The 19,809-nt window shown below is 31.0% G+C and overlaps 1 protein-coding gene across 1 annotated transcript in view; it reads left to right on the forward strand.

Moving 5' to 3' along the window:
- Positions 1–15,010, forward strand: part of LOC134723464 (F-box/WD repeat-containing protein 7-like) — a 44,017-nt gene extending 29,007 nt beyond the window's left edge. Inside the window, exons 7-14 of the mRNA XM_063587072.1 lie at positions 1,775–1,839; positions 4,285–4,410; positions 4,926–5,015; positions 6,663–6,751; positions 7,349–7,427; positions 9,767–9,960; positions 12,275–12,332; positions 13,393–15,010. Coding sequence (XP_063443142.1) covers positions 1,775–1,839; positions 4,285–4,410; positions 4,926–5,015; positions 6,663–6,751; positions 7,349–7,427; positions 9,767–9,960; positions 12,275–12,332; positions 13,393–13,536 — 845 coding nt within the window. The 3' untranslated portion in view covers positions 13,537–15,010. The remainder of the gene's footprint in view (positions 1–1,774; positions 1,840–4,284; positions 4,411–4,925; positions 5,016–6,662; positions 6,752–7,348; positions 7,428–9,766; positions 9,961–12,274; positions 12,333–13,392) is intronic.
- Positions 15,011–19,809: the final 4,799 nt, after the last annotated feature.

The following is a 19,809-nucleotide window of genomic DNA, read 5'->3' on the forward strand; positions in this document are numbered from 1 at the left end:
TATGTTTGAATTAGCGCTCCAGATACCTAGGGAAATTCCTGTCATAAAAAAGGTGAATAAGCATACATTTTCCTTTTAGAATGTTGATTATTTATACAATTTGTATCAACAAGGGAATATTTTACTTTGATACACCTGAATAAAATGAGCAACCGTTTATTTAATTATTTAGAAAACTGAAAAATTAATGCCTTAATAGCACTTTATGATTAACTTCAGAATTTAGATGATTATATCTGGTAACATGTTAATTTTTTATTGGAAATCATCAATTAATTAGTTTCATTTTAATATAAGCCTATTTTAAAACAGATAAAGAATTGTTATTTGTTGTCAATATTACAGAATGGTATATTGCTGCCATCCCTTTTGCTTATTGTAAACTGCTATCCCATCTAACAACTATTTATGTTTATTCCAACAAATCCTACCAGTACATATAAAAGTTGTTACTTTTTTTTTCTTCATATAAGGCCAGACTTTTTTTTATTATCTGTTTAACGAGAAAATTTGTAAAAAAATAGGGTCGAGGGGACGAAATAAAAAAGTGAAAAATTGGTCCAGTCGACACTAAAAATAAAAATAAAACCAATCTAAGTGACCTTTTTTTTTTTTTTTTAAGAATTTATCAAAATACAAGAACAATGGAAGAAAACAGACCTCTAGATTGTGAGCTGGGCTACTAAAATTTTGATAAAATTTAGTTCAAAATACAAACATCATTTAGGAATAATTTGGTCTGGGCTACCAGCTTGAGTTTCCTAAGTTTTATTCCGGTGTAGGGTGCAAACGTGTACTGTAGGACGGGGAGGACAGGGGTAAGGGAGACAGGGAGAAAGGGGGTAGGAGAAAGGAGAAAGAGGGTGAGAGAAAGGAGAGGAAGGCTGGGAGAAAGGAGAAAAAGTTGAAGAAAGGAGAAAAAATAAAATATCTCTCCTTTTAAAAAATGATCTAATATTTCAAGAAAAAATATCAAAAGGAGATGTTTTATTCTAATGGGAGAAAGGAGAACGGGATAGGAGAAAGGAGAAATGGGGTGGGAGAAGGGAGAAGGGTACCCCCCTGTCCTCCCTCTCCTGTAGGGTGCGAAAGTGAAAGGGGGTGAACGTGAATAAAAAAAGTGGTTTTTCAAATGATTTGGTCCCATCCATACACAAAATTCAAAAAGCATTATTGATTTTAATTGATATCTTTGATAATATTTTAATATGCATACTACGATACTACTTCAAAGGAAAAATATAAACCCAAACTCTTCCAAAACGTTGACCGGCATGTCAGGTTCAACATCTGCCTCGTTGGTTATAATGCGGCTGATGCCAACATCTTCCGGTAACTCATTGGACAACATGACCCCGATTGCCTCATCTCTATTACACTTAACAAATTTGAGTGAACACGAACTTCTCTCTAGTGATCGGACTTAAAGTTTAATGTAAAAAAACGGTCCCTTCCCAGAAGTCGCCGTTTTGTTTGACCATGCGACAAGAGATAAATTAATAATCGCAGACCCGAACTCGTACTTTTTTTTTTTTTTTTGAGGATTTCGTTACAGTCGGCGGAAAAAATAAAAATAAAAGTAGGAAGCACTACTTTTATTTTTATTCTGAAATCGGACAATGTGGAGTCGGCGGATCTCGTTAAACAGATAATAAAAAAAGTCTGGCCTAAGGATATGTTGTTTCTAATGGTATGTAGTGGGTGTTTAATTGGAAATACATTATTATGCTGCATAATGTTAACTAATTTTAATGTTAAATTTTTTGTTTTATAGGTATATCTTGTGTACAGTTTGACGACACTAGAATTGTGAGTGGTTCATCCGATAAGACAATCAAGGTAAATCAAGGCTGAAGAAATAGAAGTACATTTAATTATTGTAATTGTCATTAGATGATTATTAAAGAGCTATAAATCTCTTCTTATAAAATACTATATGGGGTTTCCTCATTGTTGATGGTTGTCATGTTGGCTATTATTGTTTACTCCCACTTCATTTGAATTTTGGTGGATAGTTGTTTCATTAGCAATCTTACCACATTGTACATCTCATTATTTTTTTATAAAACTACTAGCTGGAGAAATTCATGTATGGGTGAAATATATTTCTATATTTTTTACAAGATTAAATACTTGAGACACTTACATGTTTGGTCTTGTTGTGTTATAAGGACAATTTTTATACGACCGCAAATTTTGAAAAAATTTTCGTCGTATATTGCTATCACGTTGGCGTCGTCGTCGTCGTCGTCGTCGTCCTCGTCGTCGTCCGAATACTTTTAGTTTTCGCACTCTAACTTTAGTAAAAGTGAATAGAAATCTATGAAATTTTAACACAAGGTTTATGGCCATAAAAGGAAGGTTGGTATTGATTTTGGGAGTTTTGGTCCCAACATTTTAGGAATTAGGGGCCTAAAAGGGCCCAAATAAGCATTTTCTTGGTTTTCGCACTATAACTTTAGTTTAAGTAAATAGAAATCAATGAAATTTTGACACAAGGTTGATGACCACAAAAGAAAGGTTGGGATTGATTTTGGGAGTTTTGGTTTTAACAGTTTAGGAATTAGGGGCCAAAAAAGGGCCCAAATAAGCATTATTCTGGGTTTTCGCACAATAACTTTAGTTTAAGTAAATAGAAATCAATGAAATTTAAACATTATGTTTATGACCACAAAAGGAAGATTGGTATTGATTTTGGGAGTTTAGGTCCCAACAGTTTAGGAATTAGGGGCCAAAAAGGGACCCAAATAAGCATTTTTCATGGTTTTCGCACCATAACGTTAGTATAAGTAAATAGAAATCTATGAAATTTAAACACAAGGTTAATGACCATAAAAGGAAAGTTGTTAATGATTTTGGGAGTTTTTGTCCCAACAGTTTAGATAAAAGGGGCCCAAAGGGTCCAAAATTAAACTTTGTTTGATTTCATCAAAATTGAATAATTGGGGTTCTTTGATATGCCGAATCTAACTGTGTATGTAGATTCTTAACTTTTGGTCCCGTTTTCAAATTGGTCTACATTAAGGTCCAAAGGGTCCAAAATTAAACTTAGTTTGATTTTAACAAAAATTGAATCCTTGGGGTTCTTTAAAATGCTGAATCTAAAAATGAACTAAGATTTTTTATTATTGGCCCAGTTTTCAAGTTGGCCCAAATCGGGGTCCAAAAGTAAACTTTTTTGATTTCATCAAAAATTGAATAAATGGGGTTCTTTGATATGCCAAATCTAACTGTGGATGCAGATTCTTCATTTTTGGTCCCGTTTTCAAATTGGCCTACATTAAGGTCCAAAGAGTCCAAAATTAAACTAAGTTTGATTTTAACAAAAATTAAATTCTTGGGCCTCTTTGATATGCTGAATCTAAACATGTACTTAGATTTTTGATTATGGGCCCAGTTTTCAAGTTGGTCCAAATCAGGATCTAAAATTATTATATTAAGTATTGTGGAATAGCAAGTCTTTTCAATTGCACAGTATTGTGCAATGGCAAGAAATATCTAATTTCACAATATTGTGAAATAGCAAAATTTTTTTTTAATTAGAGTTATCTTTCTTTGTCCAAAATAGTAAGCAAGAAATATCTTATTGCAAGATTTTTTTTTAATTGGAGTTATCTTTCTTTGTCCAGAATCAACTTAAATCTTTGTTATATACAATATACAATGTATATTCACTTTTTACTACCAACTGATAAATTTAAATAATCTTTACCATTCAGTGATAACAAGCAGTTTTTTTACATTTTATTTACAGTTTATTTTATGATGTATTTAAATGAGTAGTTATTGTTGCAAACTCCATTAGAATATTTTAATTGAGATTAGTTTTGGAATAAGGGAAAGGGGGATGTGATTAAAAAATTGGGTTTAATTTTTCTCATTTGAAATTTCATAGATAAAAAGAAAATTCCTTCAAACATTATTTTGAGAGGATTAATATTGAACAGCATAGTGAATTGCTCTAAGAGAAAACAAAAAATTTAAGTTCATTAGAACACATTCATTCTGTGTCAGAAACCTATGCTGTGTCAACTATTTAATCACAATCCAAATTTAGAGCTGAATCCAGCTTGAATGTTGTGTCCATACTTGCCCCAACCGTTCAGGGTTTAACCTCTGCGGTCGTATAAAGCTACGCCCTGCGAAGCATCTGGTTTAAACTTTAGTTTCTAAAAATTTGTCTGGATTTCAAAATGATTGTCTGTTTGCTATAATTGTCAATACTGTTTTTTGTTTTAATTCAAATTTGCTTTGTATAATTTATCTTGAATAATTTGTTTCCAGGTTTGGAATATTAGAACCAATGCCCCATGGTCAGTACAGACACTGGTTGGCCACAGTGGTACAGTAAGGTGTTTACATCTGGAGGGAAAACGTTTAGTCAGTGGGTCTACAGACAAATCTATAAAAGTGAGTACAGGTAGTACAAATGTGTAAAGGGCATTGATATCATAATCCTTCAAATGAAATCTAAAAGATATATTTACCAGTCATATAAAAATAACTAAAGATTTAAGAGCAAAATAAAAAATGGCATGTCATTTATTGTCAAAATCTATGGATTAAGGGTTGTTGAGGCACAAGAAGTATATAAGTATAAGTAACATGTATGATTGGTTCATAATATGCAAACAAAGTGGCACTCTCTTTACAAGAGGCGTTGGATATTCTGAAATGAAGTGGCTGTGAACTTGTAGCCAAACAGCTGCAAAAGTTTTACTGCAGATTTGAAGAAGACCTAAGTGACCATATTTCTACATTGCAGTCCACCTTCATTGGTATAGGACTTGAATATTTTTCGTCACTACTTATAATAACTGATGCCATAAAGTGAAAATTATTAAATTAAAAATACATATTCTGAAATTTCTTTTCTATTTATAGTTTTTCTTACAAGTTTTATAACACTATGATCTATTTGACAGGTATGGGATTTATCTACCCAAGAAAGTTGGTCAAGCATTGCCTGTAAAGTGACCATGGTTGGACATACAGATACTGTTAGATGTATTCAGGTAGGGTTATTGGGATTTAACATATTTAGACCTACGATGTATATAACTGTTAGATGTATTCAGGTAGGGGTATTGGGATTTAACATATTTAGACCTACGATGTATATAACTGTTAGATGTATTCAGGTAGGGTTATTGGGATTTAACATATTTAGACCTACGATGTATATAACTGTTAGATGTATTCAGGTAGGGTTATTGGGATTTAACATATTTAGACCTACGATGTATATAACTGTTAGATGTATTCAGGTAGGGTTATTGGGATTTAACATATTTAGACCTACGATGTATATAACTGTTAGATGTATTCAGGTAGGGTTATTGGGATTTAACATATTTAGACCTACGATGTATATAACTGTTAGATGTATTCAGGTAGGGTTATTGGGATTTAACATATTTAGACCTATGATGTATATAACTGTTAGATGTATTCAGGTAAGGTTATTGGGATTTAACATATTTAGACCTACGATGTATATAACTGTTAGATGTATTCAGGTAGGGTTATTGGGATTTAACATATTTAGACCTACGATGTATATAACTGTTAGATGTATTCAGGTAGGGTTATTGGGATTTAACATATTTAGACCTACGATGTATACAATGTTAACTTTTAATGCCCCACCTATGATAGTAAAGGGCATTATGTTTTCTGTTCTGGGCGTCTATTCGTCAGTTCTTCCATCCATCTTCTCGTATGTCCGGGTTTTTTTCCTACTATTCGTTTGTCTGTTTCTTTGCAGGTTTTTAACCAAAGTAGTTTTTGATGAAGTTGAAGTCCAATCAACTTGAAATCAGTGCACATGTCCCGATGATATGATATTTTAAGTTTCTAAACAGAGTACAAATTAAAACAAATTATATATGTTATCCAACTCTTTACCTAAAAAACCAGATACAGACATAGAAATTAATAGTAACTGAAATACTGTAATCAAATTCTTTCAACAATTAGGGATTTTATCACAATGACTTTTCCAACCCTAAAAAGAAAAAAAGTTGCAAAATTAGGATAAAAAACAGTATTTAATCAAGTACAGGAAACAAAATACATGATTTGAATCGATCATGATGATGTTAATAAAACAAGTACAATCAATGTATGATCTAATCATCAGGATATGCCATAGCTAGTTTTATCTTTTGTAAATTCCAGTTGTCTACCCTTGATTGGTATCATTTCCACTCTCCTTGAGTTGGTCTTTGGTTGTCTACCCTTGATTGGTATCATTTCCACTCTCCTTGAGATGACCTTTGGTTGTCTACCCTTGATTGGTATCATTTCCACTCTCCTTGAGTTGACCTTTGGTTGACTCAAAAATGTTATCACCATTAACCTGATTTAAAGATACTGTGGATTCATTTATTTTCCTGGGCATCAATTTTCATGGATTGCTGAAAATGTTCATATTCATGGCTATTTGATTTCGTGGTTTTGCCAATCTATTTATACAAAGCCTATTGAAAATATGTTATTCGTTGAACATTTGAATTTCGTGGTTCACCTGTATCCACAAAACCCACGAAAATTGGTATCCAACGAATAATAATGAATCCATAGTAAAGAGAGTAAACTTTATGTTTGAACAGAATTGACCAAATGCATGTTATTAATTTAATTATTTCCTCTTCTTGCAGGTTGATGATGATAAAGTGATCAGTGGATCTTATGATTTCACTATCAAAGTGTGGGATTTGAAGACTGGCAGTTGTAGAAATACTTTAAGGTATTTGAACAAAAATCTATACTGCTGGAACATTAGGAGCCAATTTTGATATACTGTTAATTCAGAAATTATTGTGTCCATTTATTATTGCAATTTTGTCATTTTAGACTAAAATTTTAATTTTTGCGATATTCAGAAAAATTCCCATTTGAAAAATTTCAAAATGCAAGTTTTAATTATTGCAATGATAACCCCTGTTTGCATTTTTCACAATAATAAAAACATCACAATAATTCTGAATAAACATTAACAATTTCCTTAATTATTTGCATTTTTGATTTTAATTACAAAAGGAGTGAATAACTTCTGAAACAATGTTCATTATTTTCAAAATCTATTAACTACAATTCTTAGGAAAAAATTACATGCACATTTCCTCGCTGTTACCATCACTATACAAGACAAGTATTGTGAATTGGTATTTTGATGATTTACTTTATGAACAATTTAATGGAGCGAATGTTCATTAGAATAACATTTGACTGGTAAAATTTTTGCAACTCCTTTTTACAATTCTTTACCAATAATTTCTATTTACAAATCGCTAAATTATGAATATATATACTTTTACCTTAATCCCAATTTCCTGTTTTTCAGAGGGCATCAAGCAGCTGTTTTATGTATACAATTTAATGAGACAAAGATTGTATCAGGGGCATGTGACAAAACAATCAAGGTAACATTAATTCACAGATTCAATTAATTATAAGGCTATTCCATTGAATGTATGACGGTAGGAAAGGAAAATATATTTGGGTCATGAACCACTTATGTTTGCATGTCTTTTTGATATAGTCCTATGTTTTGGTACTTGGGTCATGCACCACTTATGTTTGCATGTCTTTTTAGCTCACCTGGCCCAAAGGGCCAAGTGAGCTTTTCTCAACACTCGTCGTCCGTCGTCGTCGTCCTGCGTCTGGCTTTAACTATAACAAAAATCTTCTCCTCTGAAACTACTGAGCCAAATTTAACCAAACATGGCCACAATCATCATTTGGGTATCTAGTTTAAAAATTGTGTCGGGTGACCGGGCCAACCAACCAAGATGGCCGCCATGGCTAAAAATAGAACATAGGGGTAAATTGCAGTTTTTGGCTTATAACTCAAAAACCAAAGCATTAAGAGCAAATCTGACATGAGGTGAAATTGTTTTTCAGGTTAAGATCTATATGCCCTGAAATTTTCAGATGAATCCAACATTCCGTTGTGAGGTTGCTGCCCCTGAATTGGTAATTTTAAGGAATTTTTGCTGTTTTTGGTTATTATCTTGAACATTATTATAGATAGAGATAAAATGTAAACAGCAAAAATGTTCAGCAAAGTAAGATCTACAAATAAGTCAACATGATCAAAATGGTCAGTTGACCACTTTAGGAGTTATTGCCTTTTATAGTCAATTTTTAACCATTTTTCGTAAATCTTAGTAATCTTTTAGAAAAATCTTCTCCTCTGAAACTACTGGGCCAAATTAATTGAAACTTGGCCACAATCATCTTTGGGGTACCTTTTTTAATAAATGTGTCCGGTAACTCAGCAAACCAACCAAGATGGCCGCCATGGCTAAAAATAGAACATGGGGTTAAAATGCAGTTTTTGGCTTATAACTCAAAAAACGAAAGCATTATGAGCAAATCTGACAGAAAGTAAAATTGTTGATCAGGTCAAGATCTATCTGCCCTGGAATTTTCAGATGAATTGGATCATCGGTTGTTAGGTTACTGCCCCTGAATTGGTAATTTTGAGGAAATTTTGCTGTTTTTTTTGTTATTATCTTGAATATTGTTATAGATAGAGATAAACAGTAAACAGCAATAATGTTCAGCAAAGTCAGAACTAAAAATAAGTCAACATGACCAAAATAGTCAATTGACCCCCCTAAGGAGTTATTGCCCTTCATAGTCAATTTTTAACAATTTTCACAAAATTTGTTGATTTTCACTAACATTTTCCACAGAAACTACTGTTATAGATAGAGATAATTGTAGGCAGGAAAAATGTTTAGGAAAGTAAGATCTACAAACACATCACCATCACCAAAACACAATTTTGTCATGATTCCATCTGTGTACAATGTTTAGTATTAACATAGACCAAGGTGAGCGACACAGGCTCTTTAGAGCCTCTATTTGATATATTCCTATGTTTTTGTACTTGGGGTCATGCACCACTTATGGTGGCATGTCTATTTGATATATCCCTATGTTTTGGAACTTGGGTCATGCACCACTTATGTTGGCATGTCTATTTGATATATTTAAATTGTCGAGGGGGTATATCACCGAAAGTCTTACTCTCCCATGTCTTCTTTAATGAAGTAGCAATAAGAAATCTTCTTTTACCACAGATCTTTTCTTACACTGTAGCCTAATTCTGTAGAATTGTGTATACATTAAATACAAGACTTTTACTGTATAATAGTATGATGGTTGAGAAAAACCAGAAGGTTTTAGTCAAGTGAATTTTTAAATATGAACCATGAGAAAGAAATACAACATTTTTTTTATGGGTTATCAACAGTAATGATGTACCTTGCGACTAAGAGCAATATATTTCCTTTTAAGATATTTTAACTTATAATTAAGCATAACGTTTTTAAAGTGCTTCCACTGTGCATATTAACTTTCAATGTTAGTGGCAAAGTTGTTGGTTAAAGGGAGCTTGAATTTGTTGTTTCAAACCAGAAGAAATTTCAATTTGTCAAGTATTAAATTTTTATGGGACATATAGAATAATAAGTAGTTTCGTTTTTGATACTGACTATATCATGTGGAATATCTAGACAAGCCCGTTAGTGATACAGCCAGTATGTTGATACTCAAAAATATTAGGCAGTAAGATCAAAGGGAAAATATACAAATTACCAATAATTTCAAATACTGCTGTATAGTAATAGAAAATATAATGAATAACAGTAAAAAATCTGAACTAATAAATCAATCTGTGTACACACCAGTATGTTAGCTTGTTTACCATTGTTGAATGTCTTAAATTAAACTTTTAATTTGTCTGATATAGATATGGAGTTATGAAGGAGCCTGTATTAGAACTTTGACCGGTCATCAGGATGCAGTTACCTGTTTACAGTTTGATTCTACGAGAATTGTTAGTGGCTCAATGGACTGTAATCTAAAGATGTGGGACATACACAGTGGTGACTGTATAAATACCATGGACTGGAAAGCTTCCGAAGGACATACAGGTGTTGTTAGGTAATTTACAGTTTCACAAATATTTTACATTTGAAGTACACATTTGGTTAATTTGTTTAATAGTAGCAATAAGGATTTATATTCAATTTATGCATTCTAAATTTACATGTTCAAAATCAACTCCAAACCTTTTAATGCTTTATATGCATTGTCCAGCAACTATTAAACAAACACTGAATAGCAATACAAATGTTGGTTATCTTCCAGTGTATCTTTATATGTTGTATTTCAACTCAGTAGTCTTATTTCATGAAACTTTGTAGATAATAAGGACATACTACGTAGATGTGCATATTGACAGGAAATTACCATTCATTTTTTTTCTAGGATCTTTGAACTTATTTACTTCAATGTATTTCTTCTGCTACAGATTGTCATCTCAACTCCTCTGAAATCACACAACAGAATTTCATTACATTTTGTAGATAATAAGGACATACTATGTAGATGTGCATATTGACATGAAATTATGATTCAATTTTTTTTTCTTGTACATGTACAATTTTTTTTTTCTTACACTTATTTAATTTCTCTAATGACAATGTGGGGGCTGGGGGGGTGTTCTTTAATTATTAAAGTGTATTTTAATGTATTCTGGATTCAATTATATATACACTGCTCTTTTGTAATGAAAGATGTATGCAATCCTTTACTCTATAGTATTAAGGGTTGCCAACATTAAGTTGCAGTCTGTAGTTATTTTGCAATCAGCTTGAAACTAAGTGCACATGTTCACTATCAGTATTCCAGCTAGGCTGTTTTCAGAGGGCGCGGCGCCCACCATTTCCCGAGTGGCGCCCTGTGCCCCTTTTAGTTTCCAGGGCGCCCTGCCTTTTTTCAGTTTTTTGAAGATCGATTGTATATCAATTTGTTCGTATTGATATGCTACGCTAATTACTAAATTTTACCTGGGGAAAAGTTTATGACTTTGTTTACGACCCCAAGCTAATCAACGGTTACAACTGGTGTCATAATCTGTTGTTAAAGGTAATCCGTTTATCGGATGGGTCATTAATGATCATCAACATTAATTCATTCAAATTGAATCGGTCAATCGGCAATTATCTTTGAAGAAATGTGCATATAACAACTTGGACACAATTTGCGATGTTTACCGTAGTTTCATGGAGGAAACGTAATGACAGAAAGTTGAAAACCATAATTAACTCGTTGAAGACATTGTTTTACTTGTTTTCCGTGAAATAAATAGAAAATTCAGACGTATTTGTCATTGACTGCCTTCATTTTTGCTCAACATTTTTGATACGAAAGAACAAAATCGGCCGCCATATTGTGATCCTATTTACATTATATTTACGTACTGGATATAATCCTCCAAAGAAGGAGCACACCCGAATAAAGAAAGATAACTCAATCTGATTTTTTTCCTAGCATTGAGTAACCCATTTTCATATTCTAAAATATGTCTACATACTTCTTGCTTAAGAATATATATGTTTAGGTATTTATTTTGAGTTATGGGAAAAGTTAAAGAGGGTCTTAGTAGCAGTGTTGGTAGGGTGCCTTGGTCATCTTTTTCTGTATTCTTTATTTTTGATACAATTTTTCACTGTTGCTATATAGTATATATCCTAAAATTGTGCATTTACTGAGCACAGCTGTTTTGTGCTGTATTGCCATTAAGCACAGCAGGGGTAGAAAGGTGAAACTTGTAAAATGTGGCAGACTATAGAAACAGAATGAAACAGGTCTCCTTTCAAAATATACTGCTACAACTGTGCCAAGCAATGATCAAAAAACTTGTTTGACAAGCTGCTTGACAAGTTTTTCAGCCTAAAAAGTAGAAAGATAGAGTTCTATATGGGCTAATGATGTTGTTCTTGTATAACCTGTGATTCAAGGAATAAACACAATGTTTGATTAATATCTTTTATTAAAATATGCCCTTTTCACATTATCATTTCGCGCGTTAAATGCCCTTTTTCAGGATTGGCACCCTGCCCTTTTGGAATCCTAGCTGGAACACTGACTATGATATGATATGCGTAATTTAAATGCCAAATTAGAATTTTGACCCCAATTTCATGGTCAACTGAACATGGAAAATGATAGTGGGAGTGGGGCATCCGTGTACTATGGACACATTCTTGTTAGATAACAATTTCTCAGTCAATTTTGTTTTCAATATCCATATTTGACTTGCAGTCAACATTTATACATTTTTACATTGACATTGGCAATTAGAGGCAAAATTTTTTATCAGTGACTAATTCTAAAATTGGCATTTCTTAACTAAGTATATTTGTTAAAATTTGAATAATAATTGCATTTTTTACTTTCTGTTTGTTTATAGATGTCTACAAGCAGACAGCTGGAGACTGTGTAGTGCAGCAGACGACAAGACAATCAAAGTTAGATTATAAGATAATAGTGATAGTACATGCCATGTTGCACTTTTTCTGTTATCACATGGCCAACAGGGGCAAGTGTAAAATGCATATATAATACCCACGCTAGGAGTGAGGTTTATATTGTAATCACCATATATAAATTAGAAAATATGGTTTGAGTGCCAATGAGACAGCTCTCCATCCAAGTCATAATGTATAAAAAGTTAACAATTATAGACTAAAGTCAGGCTTTCAACAAAGAGCCTTGTCTCTTACTGAACCATATCTGTTTGTTTGTCCAACAAAAATTTCCATTGCACTTGTTCAATGTATTACTATTTTAAACAGAATGACTTCATGTTATTATATTCAGCTGCTTGACAGTGATTATCTTTAATTAAAGAGGGGCATGGTCTTCAAAAGTTCCAACGGCATAACTATTGTAATTAAAGAGGGGCATGGTCTTCAAAAGTTCCAATGGCATAACTATTGTAATTAAAGAGGGTCATGGTCTTCAAAAGTTCCAATGGCATAACTATTGTAATTAAAGAGGGTCATGGTCTTCAAAAGTTCCAATGGCATAACTATTGTAATTAAAGAGGGTCATGGTCTTCAAAAGTTCCAATGGCATAACTATTGTAATTAAAGAGGGTCATGGTCTTCAAAAGTTCCAATGGCATAACTATTGTAATTAAAGAGGGTCATGGTCTTCAAAAGTTCCAATGGCATTATTATTGTTATTAAAGAGGGTCATGGTCTTCAAAAGTTCCAATGGCATAACTATTTTAATCTTTGACTGTCAGATAATAGAATATGTTTAAGACTTTTATCTAAGATAAACAAATAAAATGTTAAGTCCAATTCTAGCCTCCAGTTTGAAACTGTAGTGACATATGTTTCTAGGTTTTCAAATAAATTGGCATAAATGTTTGAAAATAGTTTTATGTCGCAATAGTTATGTTACTGGTCCAGTTGTGGGTATCTGAATTGATCTTTAAATTTCTATTGAATAATTTATCATTTTGATTGCAAGTTCATTGAAAATTTGTATGCATGAAAAAAAATCTATTTCCTATTACAGGTATGGAATCTTCAGACTGGGGAACGATTGGTGACATTACGCAATCACACAGACGGTGTAACGTGTTTACAGTTCAATGATTTTATAATTGTTTCAGGGTCATATGATAAGACTGTTAAATTATGGGATTTTAGCTGCTGCTAAAAATACTGTCATACAAATCAAAGAATATTTAAAGCCAGAAATTTTGGTTAACTTTCTCCAGCTGCTGTTTAATTAAGTACTGCCATAGAATAATAGTGCACTTTAACCTAGTGACCTCACATAGGTTTGAATTTAAATTTGTATAGTGGTGAGGCAACTTTCTTGTTTCAACACATAAACAACTTACTTAGTACAAGTTATTTCAAATCAGCAGTCTTTCAAAAACATACAACTTAGTTGATATTTTTTCATTTTTAAATAAGTTAATGATATTCGAAGTTAAAGCTAAATTGATTAGATCAATAAGAGAGAGTTATCTGTACTATAGTGCGAAGGACGAATTTTTGTTCTCCACAGTAAAGCTTGCAATAAAATTGCACCCTACTTTAAAATACATGTATTAAGATTTTTGTCGTGTGTGGACAATATGAAATGTTTGTGTTTTTACATGTTCCAGAAATTAAAAATGGAAGGGTGAATTTCCCTATTTATTTTAAGAATAGTTCCAAAATATCCATTATGAATATTACTTTTGAAGTATTTAGATCAGAATTTATTAATAATGTGATATTTTATTTATTTGGAAACTGGAGGCCACTATACCTAAGACATTATGTGGTTAGTAATACGGGGAAAATATTATAAAATATGTTCAAATTTAATCTTTAAACTTTGCAAAAAATTTAACAGAAAAAATATTACCATAGCTTATTGGAGTTCAGTGACAGGAAAAATTTACTGACAACTGAATTCTAGTTGGATGGGAATTGGCGCTAGGCAGGGTATATTTGACATTGTTATTTAATAAAAAGAGGCAGTTAAACTGTCAAAAATATTAAAATTACAGACTGACAGATCAGTCAAACAATGATGACCAACACTGATTAAATTCATCAGCATTAGGTATCTAAAATCTAGTCCAGGTTTAACCAAGATATGTTGTTAACTTCAGTCATGTAATATAATTTCTTGATACATTGTCATATACTATTTTCTTGTCTTAATTTTTATTTCAAAGTATTATTTATAAAGGTTAAGGTAACATATTATTAATATTCTATTTTTATATGCATGCAGAAATAATTTTCTTTGCAATGGCACGAAGAAATTGTATTGTGTTTAAGTTAGAGAAATTATATGATTTTAAATTCCTTGTGCATGCATAGTACCCATAAAGAGTATGCTCAATTTTCATGGCCTTTTAATTTTAGATTTCAAAGAATATAAATGCTCATAACTGAAAAAAATGTTATATATTTTTTTTTAAGAAAAAAGAAGAAAAAGATTTTTTTTCTATAAATTGCAAGTTCATGTTAAGATTTATATTTTTCAGTGGGGATTCAATGAAGATTTTCTTGTGTTTTGAATTCTTTTTGCCAAAAAATAAGACCTTTAACTAGTAATGGACTTTGGTACCTTAAAACGTGATTATCCATGTCATATTAATAATTCTCAAGTCTTGCATCTAGATGAACATTTTTTTTTGTCAGGTTAATTACTTGGACTTAGTTATATTTGAGGTGTTGAAAAGGTTTGCATTTTAAATGTACATCAAGGACAGATGTTCTTTGAGCAGCATTGAAGATGAAGGTCACTTTTTGAAAATATCACTTAGATTAAATCCTACACAAAACATAATTTAATGCTTAATTGACACAAATATATATATTTAGTCCCATTTAGTTAAGAACATAGATCTGTGATGACAAACGAAATTGTCTCTTTTCATTTTATTGTTGTGTGAGGTAAATAATAATTTCTCAATATAAATGTGTCATGGGATATGCCAAAACTTATGCGTTAGATTTCCTACTTGATAATCACTATTATCTATATACAAAAATTGGCAACAGTTGATAAAAAATATCTCCCCAGGGAACATTTCCTTGTTGAAGTATTAGAATGATAAAAAAATTATAATAACTTCCTTTTAAATTAATCTTGGTTATCTAGAAATATCACACAAAATGTAAATTTTTATTTTTAATTTTTAAAAGAAAAAAAGAAAGATTTTTTACTAAATTGTCAATTCGTTTTAGAATAGACATACTAATCTATATAACCAAGAAGTTTACATGTAATATCTGTCCCTATGAAATGTTGTCATACTATATACAGTTTACACAACATTTTTTCAAATGGTAACTGTAATAATTGTTGTAAATGAATTAATTGATGAATTCTTTAAAAAATTATATTTTTTGATTGTAAGGATTAAATAATAAGCATAATAAGTGAAAATACTAATGCTCATCTTTCAAATGAGATATCAATACTTCATTGAATATTCAACTATTTGTTATTGTTATTATATCTCCTGGAGGTTCCAAAACAGTATCGATGAGATACTGTATAATAATTTTACTTTTGCTTTTAATGCTCATCAAATTATTTCTAATATAAAAAAAACTCTGAAAAACTCTTTAGTAGTCCTGATTTATAAAGAAAGACTAGGGTTAGTTTTACAGTAAAAAATCTACTGGTATTTCAATATAATTACTTAAAAATTATTTATGAAAAATAATTCAAAAGTCATAAGATGGGGAAATGTTGATCTAAAAGTTCATTTAATGGGCCTTATCGAGTAAAATTGTACTGTTTTTTTTTGTTTATTGAAATCACTACACAGATAGTGGTTAGTCCTTCAATGCATGTTTATTTATAGGTATCAGAAACACATGGTTGTGTGAATTTATACCACTTTATTAAAAATTATTTATTTTATTTGTTGATTGTACATGTATCAAAAGTTAAGATATACAAGATTTTTTCAACACTAATTACTATGACTTTATGTTCAAAATTGAATAATTAGCTGAGATGAACTGGGTGTCGACTAGTACTTATATTTTCATCTTTATATTGATACAAAAGATGTTGCATTGTAACTTTTTTTATATGTCTCACTAACCTAATTGAAAATGCAGTTTAGTAAGGTAAAATAAGTCATCTTAAGATCAAATCAAATTGACAGAATAAACACTAGACCTCAGGTGAACATGATGGTCAACTTTACCTTCTATATGGTACGATTTTTACTCATTGTTGAAGGCCATACATTGCTCTTATTTTGTTTTGTCTCTGGTGGCTGGTTGTCTCATTGGCATGTAGTCTACACCCATTAAATGGAACCGAGAAACAGTTACTAATAAACTGTTGAACACAACACAACACAATTTAATTTGACTACGATACTGGTTTTGGTTCACATATATTCTGGATTAAAAACATATTTGTGAATCTGGAATAAAAATCATTTAACGTAGCTAGTTTGTCCTCTGATTTTAACTGAACTCAGATTGGAGTCCAAAAAAAATATATGTGTGAACGGAAATGCATATTGTAATCCAGAATTGCATTGATATTTATTTCACTTGTGTATGTGGAATTTAATCTAGAATTACAATTACACATTCAGAACCAAGTGCGTACTCAAACTTCCTTAAATTTGTATGATAAACTGAGATATACATTTTTTGTACATTTCATTTCATTCTGATTTGAATCTAGCATGTGTATGAACAGAATATTATTAAATTAATTAAATAAATTGTAATTAATAATTTCATAACCTTTCCAGAAACCAATCAGAATGTGTTTTTAATGTTATTTTTATATATGTTAAATGTGTAGTAAGATATTAGATTTTATATTTAAACCATTGACCTCACTATATGTACTAAAACCAACATATATCATTATTGTGTGTACTGTTATTGTTAAGTCGGTTGTGATTACTCTTACATGGTAACCATGTAATTATTTAAACATATTGCCATATTTTATATGTTTACAATTCTTTTTCAATAAAACAGATTTAAATCAGTGCTTTAATTTTTACTTATGTAGGAAATAATTTAAATACTATATCAACACACTGGTAAGAAGATGTGTTATGAATGCCAATGAGCAGGGTTGGCAAAAACCTGGGTTTTATGAGTATTGCCCAGCCCAGTGGGAAATACTGGGATAACCTGGGTTTTACTGGGTTTTAGTGGGTAATACTGGGCAATATAAAATACTGGTCTGAATTTTATAGATGATTCAATGATCAAACACAAATGTTAAACATTAAAGATATTTATAACCTTTTTTGTTTTTTTGGATTGGTAAAACTGTAAATATAAAGCAAAAAAAGCCATTTGAAAATGTATAGTAATTAACAAGGTATCCTTTATATCTAAATGTGCAAATCTTGTATACTGTCTACTACATGGAAGAGAATGAAATTGATTTCTAAACATTCTTCTAGAAATGACTGTCAATGGTTATCTGTATAAAAAGTGTATATTTAGCTGTAATACTATGAAATTACACCAACTCTTTACTATTTTGTGTTGAAATCAGCTTAAAAAATTATATTGCCCAGTAATGCCCAGTATTACTCATTTCTTGGAGTATTGCCCAGTCCGGGCGGGAAAACCCTGGTTTTCCAATTCCCGGGTGTGTAATACTTTGCCAACCCTGCCAATGAGACAACTCTCCATCCAAGTGTAGGCTGGTTTTGATTATGAAGCAAAGAAAATAGAGAAAGAAAGAATCTACTGTGAATTTATTGTTATTCATGGGATAGAACCTTTTGAGGATTGTTAGGGAATTACTGATTGAAGTATAAACTTTCTTTAGGCTTATATAGGAACTTTGATAAAACCAGGAATTCAAATGTCCATAAAAAAACAATCTTTCCTCAATCAACAAAAAATTGGCACCAACAAAAATAAATAAATCCACAGTATATTACTTATAAACCTTCTTTGCAATGGAGTATGAATTATGGTGATTACTTTGTGTCCCATATCTTGCCATCATTTATTTAGGATCATATGACATCTTGAAAAATTCACACTATAACAACTGCAAACAATTCTTTTATCGTTGATCAAATAAGAAAAAAATGTGGTAAAAAAGTATAATGGATACATCAACACGGTGTTTACAGGACTTAAAATTAGGGAGAGGTTTGTGCACTTATAAACTGGGTTTACCAAACTAAATGCACATGTACCAAGTCAAGCTATCTATACCATATGTTTTACATTGAAGTTTGTCTTTCTTTGTCTATTTATGTACAATACTAACTATGGAAGAGTCATTGAGTTAGTCAAAATGATCTACTTGTATTTGAATGATGACCTATATACTGAGACACTTTTATGTCATATAGGAGTAACAGGACATATAAAATGTATGAAAAGCCCTATGAACTCACAAGATGTTTATGTACCTGTCCAAGGTTAGGAACTTTGTTTTTGATATTGTTATATTGATTTGTCCATTTGGTGACCTTTGTTGGATTTATTTACTATTCTTAACACAATGTGGCATGGACAATTTATCCTTGTTATGATTGATTTTTTATTGTGTTTCAGGGTTGCTGCCTCATTAATATATACCCCACATGTCAATGTCAATATCTTTTTGAAATGCTACCTAGAAAAGTCCAATATACAGTTGATGATAAACTTGAATTTGAAGATACATTTTATTTCAATAAATTGTATTACACAATAACACAATTTTGATATAAAATATTTTGCAAATAACCTAACATCAAAATCTCATCACAAAGAATTTCTAATACTGTGGATTCATTACTATTTGGTGGATTCATTACTACTTGGTGGATACCAATTGGTACCCATGAAAATAAATGAATCCACAGTATTCAATATAACAATTTTAATTAAACAAGTAAATCAAATGAAAAACACTTCAACAGGATTTTAAAAATGATAAGAAAAACAACATTATAAATTTCATGCAAGACATTTAAACTTTCAAATTGACAAAAGAATAGAGTTTCAATCTGAGCTGCACATATTTTAAATGTCCTAGGGCATGTGCAATAACTAAAAAGAACCCTTTTTTTTTAATTTTTTAACCTTTTATAAATATCTCAGAAAAATGTAGGCTTGAGAGCAAATGCAACTGGATTTCCAATTATATTTATATTTCAAAAGGGCTTTACTCTTTTACAAATAATTATATGATGGGCACACATTTTTTTATTGCTGATATAAACCTTTAATTTTAAAAATAATTAATCGTCACTGGTTTTAGAACTTGTTCAAATCATTGCTTATATAAACCTATGATAAGTTTCATAAAAATCTGGCAAGAATTGTGTACTTAGGAACACTTACAATGCAATTTTCCCTATAATTACCAAGGGGAATAACTCTTTAAAAAAAATATACATTAGGAACTGATTTTCGAATTTGATTAAGATATTGCTTATATAAATCATATTATTGTATAAAAATTTGTCAAGAA

The sequence above is a fragment of the Mytilus trossulus genome, chromosome 1 (genome assembly GCF_036588685.1).
Source record: "Mytilus trossulus isolate FHL-02 chromosome 1, PNRI_Mtr1.1.1.hap1, whole genome shotgun sequence".
Lineage (NCBI taxonomy): Eukaryota > Metazoa > Mollusca > Bivalvia > Mytilida > Mytilidae > Mytilus > Mytilus trossulus.